The 9,269-nt window shown below is 37.2% G+C and overlaps 1 protein-coding gene across 5 annotated transcripts; it reads right to left on the bottom strand.

Moving 5' to 3' along the window:
- Positions 1-259: 259 nt before the first annotated feature.
- On the bottom strand, positions 260-5,349 carry LOC133691290 (type I inositol polyphosphate 5-phosphatase 4). Of its 5 annotated transcripts, none has more exons than XM_062111726.1 (13): positions 4,530-5,343; positions 4,347-4,434; positions 3,916-3,984; positions 3,658-3,745; positions 3,464-3,568; positions 2,749-3,367; positions 2,468-2,586; positions 2,279-2,387; positions 1,992-2,140; positions 1,491-1,791; positions 937-1,010; positions 734-847; positions 260-597 (listed from the first exon to the last, which is right to left on the bottom strand). In XM_062111726.1, exons 1-10 carry the CDS (start codon positions 4,557-4,559, stop codon positions 1,566-1,568), a joined length of 1,602 nt encoding a protein of 533 aa, XP_061967710.1. In that variant the 5' UTR covers positions 4,560-5,343; the 3' UTR covers positions 260-597; positions 734-847; positions 937-1,010; positions 1,491-1,565. The 5 variants fall into 5 exon arrangements, with proteins under 5 accessions (XP_061967710.1, XP_061967708.1, XP_061967709.1 ...); XM_062111724.1 differs by having other exon boundaries at positions 2,468-2,661; positions 4,530-5,341; XM_062111725.1 differs by lacking the exon at positions 734-847 and having other exon boundaries at positions 2,468-2,661; positions 4,530-5,341.
- Positions 5,350-9,269: the final 3,920 nt, after the last annotated feature.

The following is a 9,269-nucleotide window of genomic DNA, read 5'->3' as shown; positions in this document are numbered from 1 at the left end:
TTGCATTGTCATGTTGGGGATTGACAGGGGCGATTTTGTCCACAGAAAAGCTTTGCAGCACTTCTTGAAAGAGAAATAGTGACCGGAGAAAATAGTAAAGTTAAAACCTGCGTACATGATGATGACTTACTGGTAACCAACCTGACATGCCTATAAGAAAGCACAAAGCCTGTGCTTTTCTACTCTCTTTCATTTCATTGTCCTGTTTAATTTTCAGCTAGTGATGACTGATGAGGGGAAAGATAAAGTAACAATGAGATGATCAGAGCGAGTTACTTTTCTTTTTCAGTAAAATCATTAGCAGCCACAGAAAAGGAAGCTTCATATAACTCAGAAGTTATGCCTCTCTTTTTAGCACATTTGCAATGAGCATGCATCACATTCCCACTTCTTTTTACCATCTCTCCGTAGTATAGAAAGCAAGATGGAAAGATTAAAAAAAAAAAACATTAACAAACGACTGTTCATTCTCCTATCTTCTTTTGGTGTCAGATATTTCCCTTGATTTCATTTATGCTCTCTTTTCTTTTTAATTAAAGAATTGTCAGCAAATTAGACCTCTAAACAGCTCCTCGACACAGCAAGTGCTCTGTGCTCCTGCAAAAATTGTAAGGAAAAATTACTCAAGTACTCGAGATGTTTCTAGTTCTATTTTGAAGTTCGAAGTCTGGGTGGTGTACAAAATATTAATAAAATAGAGTACCAAATCATTAACAGATTAGCTTTTGTTTACCTTATAATATGATAAGAAGCACAATATATTGTTTTGAGCTAGCAATGGTTGCATTTTCCAATTAGGACATTTAGTGGTGATGGAGGTTTTCGACAATATATACAAAATTCGCGCCTATTGACATGAGGAAAAAGGCATGCAGAGAATTAGACTAATAAGTTGAGGAACAAGAAGTATAATCAAACTCAAAGTGAAGGACCAACCTCCATTTGGGTTGTAGGCAACAAAATGTCTCCATCACTGCTGAGGTGGAGTCAAATAGTAGAGCAACGCCCACCTACAGCAAAATAAGAGACCGAATCATTAATAAGAATAACACGAAGCAAGAGGGCGTTTTCAACCAAAAACTGTAGTCCAAAAGAAGACAAGGTCTGCAAAAGTGCTTTCAAAAGTTATGCACGGTATATACTCTATTCATCTTGGTTGAGTTCAACTAATCCATATTTTTATAGGAAAAATATCAGCATTCAGTTTTCCCTAGAGACGGTAACTTTAATACTTCAAAGTTGTAAATAGGAAGATGGCATAGAGTCCCCTAATAATCACACGTTTTCAAGTTAATATCAGAAGCTTTGCATTCTTTTCATGAGGATAAGACAAGAAATTATGACAACATATATGACAAGAACTTACCTGGCTAACTGAGGACATCATTAAGGTTATACAAACATCTAGCTAGTATGAACACGCAGTCCAGCAAAAAAAGAAGGTGAATCTGCGAGAATAAGCTAGATACCAATTGGTTGTGTCAGGTTACCTGGGACACAGTGCAGTCAACCCTGTTTTACATGAACACACTAGCAAGCAATGTTGGTGATTTGCGTATCCATCCTCAAAAGAAACTGAGTTCGGTGTATCCATGTGAGTATGGCAACAGCTCTTCTACCTCAATTCTAGAATTGGAACAACTCGTGCTTCTCTTGATTCGGCCATGATTTATAGATTCAACCTCAGCCAAAAATACACCATAAACTGGTCTGTGATCTGAGAACCTTGACTCCCCACGTACATAAGATAACTGATGGAGGCCCTTTCCATACCACAGTATACGATCACACCTACATTTGTATATAGCCTGATTATTTGTATGTCATGAAACTCAAGCATATTCCATTCACATAGTCCCATGAAGATGTTACACAGTTTGTTTAAATTTTCTCCGTACCAAAAAATAAAGTCTTTTCACAAGTTTCTCTGAATGAAAATTCTCTCCCCTTTTTTTCCATATTCTGAAGAAGAGGGGGGAAATGGAGATTACCATGCAGGAGTTCTTCGTTTCTCCTTTAGGTGCCTATCATCCCCTGCATATCTATCTGAGTTATTGGAATACTTGTATGTAGGAGGGAAATAAATCCCCCCTTCACGCCATCCATCAAAGACCCGCCCTCGTCTCTGCTCTATCCGAAGCTGAAAAGTAAGAATTATCAAATGTGGTTAGATTGTGCAGCTCTCATCGAAGAACCACAAAACCCTTTCCAAGTAGGGATTAAAACAGCACATAATTGTATATGCATCAGAAGAATATCTAAGATTTTAGGTGCATGCCTGGTCATTCTCTAACAATGCTCTCCAGTTATGCATCTCGACAAGCGTTTTCACAGCATAATAAGACAAGGCAACCCGGTAATTCAAATCACCTACCCAAATAATTCGACTGCCAAGACAAAGAAGATTGAGACACGGTATGTTTATTGGATAAAAAATAAAGAGGAAATGTCTTAGAAAATGCCTTACTCATGCTCTAAAATTGTTTGAGGGGAGTATTTGTCTCCCCTATCATGAACTCTAGGGAACCTAGTCTTCCTAAGGATCTCCATAACGTCAGAGTTTCTTCGCAGCTCGTCTCCCTCCTTCTGCCCAGATGTCAAATGACTACAGATGAAGCAAAAGCTTGTTTGGTGCAATGACATGCTAATTGAAATTGAGCCCTGGAAAACCCCGAGAGAATAAGAATGTTTTTTTGCCCCCTAGTTCATCACAATTTTGCTCTCAAATTCATAGGAAGGAAAATGTACCTTGTTTCCAAGATATCCCATCAATCCTCTGCCCACACAAGACACTTTGAGGTTGCGAATGTCATCTCTGAGATCGCTCTTTACCCATACTGTTAGAAATATCCCAACCATTTGTTTACTGGCCACCAAACAGTATCTTGACTGACCTGTTTGTCTTTCTCTATCCTCCATTGACAAAGATCCACTGTACTCAATAGGTGCGTATTGAGTAGCACCTGGTGAATCCCCTGGTCCGTTCTCATCATCAGAGGAACCCCATTTGAAATTAGGATCATAATCACTTGGTCTATTCCCAAAGATAACCCTGTCACAGACACTAAAACGTCGATCAAGTCTAGGTTGTGCCATCTCCATGTCACCATCCATTCTCATGCTGCGGCTCAGGGACTGAAAGGAACGGCGATGGAAGAATGATGAGGCTTTCTGCCTCGTTGATCCCTCAAAGTCTGCATCCAATTCTACAATGGGATCAGAGATTGGTGAAGGAGTATGGTAACCACAACTGGTGCCAGGAAGACTATTTAGAGTCTTTCTAATAAGAGCTAGCCATTTTTTGGCCGGTCCATTGTCTTCTGTGCCCAAAACATTTCCAGCATTCAAAGGCACAATTTCTTGAAACCTGGAACCGGTGAGATCAAATAGATTAGCTTAGTATTACAACAAAGCTGGTTGCCTTAAATAGATGGGACAAAAAAGAATTGGTTATTTTACAAACCCAAGAACATAAATATCAGCAGGGGGTGAAGTGTGAAGCCAATCCTCAAGGTTCAAATGACTTGGAGGAGATTTTCCAGCTACATTCCATGTGGCTACAAATATCCTGCACTCAATGGTAATTGAAACACAATAAAAACCAAATCTTAGCAGGAATCAAATCAAGGCAACACCATGGTTAAAAATTGGCCATACCTATATTGGTTCACATCTGTAACTTGTGCAGCATCAAGGTCTATTTTGCTTCGCTGAACTCGATCAGAGTGCCTCTTGGACGATCTCTCTGCGCTTCAAAGTGAGGGGGTTTGAGAAGAATTTTTGAAAAAACAAAGGGGCAAGATAAATGAAAAGGTACAACACACTAGTAATTATCATTATTCCTTTAATCAAAACTTTGGAAGTTAAAAGAGTGCCGTGGTCCAGACCAATACTGGGAGGTTTCTGATACTGAACCTGTTTTGCTTTTCTTGATGGTGCATGCTTCTCTCTCTGAGAAGCTGCGCCTCCAATCCTCACCACCACCTGAAAAAGAAATGCAATAAAGTAGTTAAAGCTGTGCTCTTTCCACTGCCAAATGCATCAATCAAACATATTCAAACAGCACAAAAAATGAATACTCTTTACTATGAAGAAAACCAAAACATTTTTGAAATTCGTAGAGGAAAGGAACAAATTGGCAGATCTTGAACTGCAGATGGAAATAGCAGGACCCCATTAATCCAAAAACATTTTTATTGCAAAAAACAGATAGTGATGCAGGAATAGAAATAATGCTAAGTATTCAGGGTCTAGAAGAATCCAAATCCAACTCAGTAACAAGTTTCCTGGACAGAAAGGGCCAAGATTCCCCAAATCCAATAATAAGATAAAAGACCATTAATCACCTCCATAAAGGACATCATCAGCTTGAAATTCCTCAGCTTTGCTCTTGATATTGAACCACTTCTTGACCAGTGTCTTAGGCCATGAAAGCTTCACCAATAACACACACACAAAGTTGGCAATTAGAGAGAGCATAAATGCATTGAAAAAGATTCAAGGATTTTCTTATTGGCATTTTCACAAACCTTGCTCTTTTTCGGGTTCTCATCTCTCATTGTTTCACAAATTCATATAGCTCTCCAGATTATATTGCTACACCGGCAAAATTTAAGTCCCTCTTTGTTAAACCGTGGCTTTATATTTCTGGGTTTGCGTAGAACAAAATGTATACGTTGAAAAAAATAAAATCTCAACAAATTCAAAGAATCTTGAAACAAGATTTTATTTTTCTTGAACAATCCAAGAACAAGTCCAAGCTCTTGTTTTTCAAATAAAGACAGAAGTTCAGTGATTTCTTAAAGGAGAAGAAGAGAAAAAAGGGCAACGCTCTGTTCCTTCGGTTAATGAAGAGAAAACAACATGAGAGTCAGGAAGAAAAGCCCCAGCTCCTCTGCATCTTATACACAAAAGTGAATAAGAATCCAGTTTTCTCTTCTATGTCAAGCCCCAGAGGAAAAGAAATAGAAACTGAAGGAGAAGGAGAAGCAATTAAAACAGAAACGACCAACAGAAGAAACAAGGAAAGAGAGAGTAAGAGAAAGAGAGAAGTGATGCGTGGAAGAAAGACTATGAGATTCTGATAGTATAACAAGACAATGTAGAGAGTAGGGAGAGATAGAGATAGAAATATAGTGTTTTTTCTGTTCAATGTAACAAGCAAAAAAAAAAAAACTCGTTCTTCTGGGTAGACAGGCAAAGCATCGATCTTGAAGAGAGAATAAAGTGTGAGGTGTTTTAGGGAGTTAAGACTTAAAGACCCCCCCCTCTCTCTAGCCTTTTTTAATCTTTTTTTACTGACCCCAAAAACACTCGAAGACCAGCCAATTAAGCTTCTGGTTTTGGGACGTGAAGGCAAGAGCCAGTTATACTCTGTCACCTGCTGCTCACATTACTAGTACCCAAGTCACACCCAAAAAAAAAAAATATGTTGCTTCTGTTTTTGTGCATTAACAGCAAGGAGCTACTCTTCCTGCCTTCGGTCAGTAAAGTTGGGTTTGATTTATTCTAACATGTATGATGTACCCAAGGCAGTACCAATTCCTACATTTGGTGTTCTGTTCACATTAAAGAGTTAGTTACCGGAAGAAACAGAGATAAAAAGAGTTTGTTTAAGTTTAATTTATGTGTGATTTTTTTGGGTTTGGGAGATTTTATGTATAGGGTTTAGCTTTGGAAGCAATGTATCTCCTAGAAAAAACCCTGTTTGCTGCTTTTTACCGGTCCATGTGCTGGTCTGCCAAGGTAATTTTGAGGCTCTTTTTGACTCAATCTAGACTTATGCCCAAGAGAAACAAGGCAATTGTGCTAATCCGAGGCTTTTTATTTCTTCTAATTCTATGTCTTCTAAAGCATTAACTCGTTTTCATGCATGGGCTAAAGCAAAGTTTTGTGCTTTGGGAGCCCCCTAGTGGGAGAGGTATATTTGTTTACATAGATGTTGGATCTTGTTAGGACATCAAGGGTCCCAATCTCTCCTTCAACTCACTCTAACTATCCCACGCGATCTCCTAGGGTTATGTGCAAACTCCATACATTATGCTAGTTTAGTAGCTAGCCAGAACAAATTAGTTTCTTGGTTTAAACTCTCTAAATTGACAAATCTCAATCCCACATGCTGCATGTGGGAGACACTGTCTGGGTGGGTCTGAGTTCCCTTTTGCTTAGTTTAAAAGTTTTTCATTGTTTCAACTTTCAAGGCTCTTAGCAATCAAGTAGTGTGGTGCTAGTTTATGTGTTCAAGGATATTAAACTAGTAGTCTTAAATGGAGTTGACGGCAAGACAATCCAAGTAACAACCGAAGTCTAATCTCAAATTTTGAAGCCCCCTAGCAACTGCTTTACACAAACCCCCACCACTCTAGTGAAGCTTCCACTAACATCATAGCCTACTTGGCACCGATCACAGGTTGTCGAAGATTGTCCCAAGTCATTGTTGTCCAGCTAAACTCCCTTGTTTATACAAACGTGGCAACCCATTATCAGGCAGACAAGAAGATTTTCTATTCTGTTCCTGGGAAGTGCTTAATCATGCATACTTTTGTGATTTGGTGGTTGGTAATGGTGCTTCCCATTCTATGAATCTCTACAGCATGTTCTTGTTTGCTGCTTCTGTGAAGATGTCCAAGGAATAATTTTAGTATTAAACAGTAATTAAAACAAGAGGGGCCTTCAGTGTATGATAATTAGGATTAAAAATCGAAAAGGTGAGAATTGATGCCGGCCCAATCAGGCTCTTACTGGCTCCAAAATCAAAACCAGAGAGAAAGACAGAGGAATGCGCTGTTGCATGTAAGATTTTCTGGGGATGGGGCTCTTGAACACTGCATAACACAACGCACACTGTAGGAACATTAATTTTGACAGGCCCTGGCTTTAATGGCAAATCTTCCCCACAAGTGTCCAACAAATGTAAATATAAGAAGACTGGGATCTAAATTAAAGACCATTGGGGCCCTGTTTTTAAATGCTCATCCAGAGGGCAGGAGGGGATTCTCATTCTCTGTCTGGAGATCTTCCTCTGTGTGTACATGTACGTGTATATTAGCAAACTATTTTCATTAAAATGGTATCCAAGAGGAGAATTTTCTTTTAAAAAAATTAACATGGTTTTTTTATATATATATAAAATAAAACAAATAAAAAATATTTTAAAAAATAGCACCATAATAATAAAAAAATATCAACATCGATTTTTCATGGTATTTTTTAAAATATTTTTTTGTTAATAAAAAACAATATAACACCTATGCTGGTTTGAAAAAATACCCCAGCGAGTAAGAGGACACCGTACATATACTTGGATTCAATAGAGATACGATTGTATTTATGAACCCTCAAATATTTATTTCATGGCCTGTGCCTTATCAAATCGCCACGTAGGATTAGACCAGCAGCCGTCAGATTATTTACATAAATGGATATAGCGCAGTAAAATAAAATATTTTTAAAGTCAGTATAATTATTAAAAAAAAAGAAGTAAATTATTACAGTGATTAGCATGCGTAGATAGCATATACGTACCTAGGTATATTGCGCATGTAGTATCTGTGCAATTCAAACTTCTTTTTTTCTAGCAAATTAATTCATCCTCTCATAAAATAATATGCATATTTTGTATTTTTAATCATTTTATAGTTATTATTTCTTTATAAAACATAGGACAAATTAATTCGTTTAGAAAAGAACTCTCTTTTCCTCAAAAACATGTCATAAATTAGGTCTCTTCTTCTTCAACAATGTTTTTATGGTCCTCTTATCCATAACTTTCGGAACTTTATTGCTCATTCAAACTACAATAGCAAAAATTAAAAAAAAAAAAAAACCACCACTGAATCCTAAGTACATGCTAGCAACTAGGATTTTTTGTTTTTTTTGTTTTTTAATATCCATTTATCAAGCGTGCTGGTGCAACAAAAGACATGTTTCGAAAACTGCCTTGCCACCTTGTTCGAATTGAACGAAAAACAGCGATGTATAGGTTAACGAGGCAGTCAAAGGATGATGTTTGATTTGTACTTTGGGCAAAGTTTCTGCTCATTGTAGGAATTTGATTTCCTTTCTGTTTCTTTTTGCTTTTTCAGCTTTAAAAACACCCCCTCTCAAGCCAGCTTCTTTCCCTAGCACAGATTTCACCTTAAACCCGTTTCAAGATTGTGTTGATTTGGGCCTTTTATGCTTTGAATTGGAGTGAGATAGGCTTTGTGTCCTTGAGTCATCCTACCCGCTAACCTATCCACATTTGCTCATTACTTTAATTATGCCTCTAACCTAATTACGAGCCGAGCTGAATCGATTATATTTTGAATTTATTTTTTATTAATTATAAGTTTGAGTTTTTTTAGAGTTATTGAATGCTTACATGATTATTAATTTCAGAATATATAAAATTAATCAAGATGTATATAAACTAGTTTGGACATTCATATTAATTAAAAAAATATATGGCTCTACCCCAGCTAAAGAAAAAATCAAATCAAAGGCAACATAAGAAAGCTGATCCCGCCATTGCTAAATTCTTACCCAATTTTTGTTTTTCATTTTTTGAACAAGAATGGTTTTCATGCAACACCCAAAGGGAATGATTGCGGACTTCACTCTTTTGTTACGGAAAAATAAGTAAAATGTTTAGTAATTTAGTTAGAAAAAACAAATTAAAATTGGCCAGAGTCATGGTTAAAGATGGGAAAAGAAAAGAAGCAAAGCATCATCAAGGGTAGCTCTTGGTGCAACACCATCCAATCCACAGGACACTATCTCTACGAGCACAGCATAAAGAAACAGCCTGTGGATTTCCCTAAAGAAGATCAGATATGGTTCAGTTTGCAAAGCTGTGTGGAAGTGAACGATGCACGAGGTTTGTAGTTGGTGCCCTCCATTTATGGTTTCCCAAGGGCCACTATCACTGACCCCTTCCTTCACATGGATCGCTTGGCAAGGGACAGACGGAAAATATGGAGTAAACATGAGGGAGACAGACACAATTTAAGCTATATATGCAGGAAACAATAGATTGCTTTTAAAAATATTTTTAAAAAAAATATAATAAAATAATATTTTAATTTTTAATATTAGTATATCAAAATAAACTAAAATTATTTTAAAAAAATTCAAAATAAATGAAACAGCTGTTCAAATAGTGCGCAAAACATGACTCTCAATTCTGTGAATCAAAAGACAAACACACGTAAAGGCACATGTGTGAAGCCAAGTGAGGGGAATGCGATCTTTTAATGATACTGACATTAAATGATATCCAAAGGGGATAT

The sequence above is a fragment of the Populus nigra genome, chromosome 4, assembly GCF_951802175.1.
Source record: "Populus nigra chromosome 4, ddPopNigr1.1, whole genome shotgun sequence".
Lineage (NCBI taxonomy): Eukaryota > Viridiplantae > Streptophyta > Magnoliopsida > Malpighiales > Salicaceae > Populus > Populus nigra.
This window is presented reverse-complemented; position numbering and strand designations above follow the sequence as displayed.

What these genes read in the sequence shown, in the direction of transcription:
- LOC133691290 (XM_062111724.1), bottom strand. Translation starts at nt 4,559, where the DNA reads ATGAGAGATGAGAACCCGAAAAAGAGCAAG. An exon ending in ACAGATGTGAACCAATATAG is followed by an intron (nt 3,569 to 3,657) that starts GTATGGCCAATT and finishes CATTGAGTGCAG; the next exon opens with GATATTTGTAGCCACATGGA. An exon ending in TGGGATATCTTGGAAACAAG is followed by an intron (nt 2,662 to 2,748) that starts GTACATTTTCCT and finishes GGGGTTTTCCAG; the next exon opens with GGCTCAATTTCAATTAGCAT.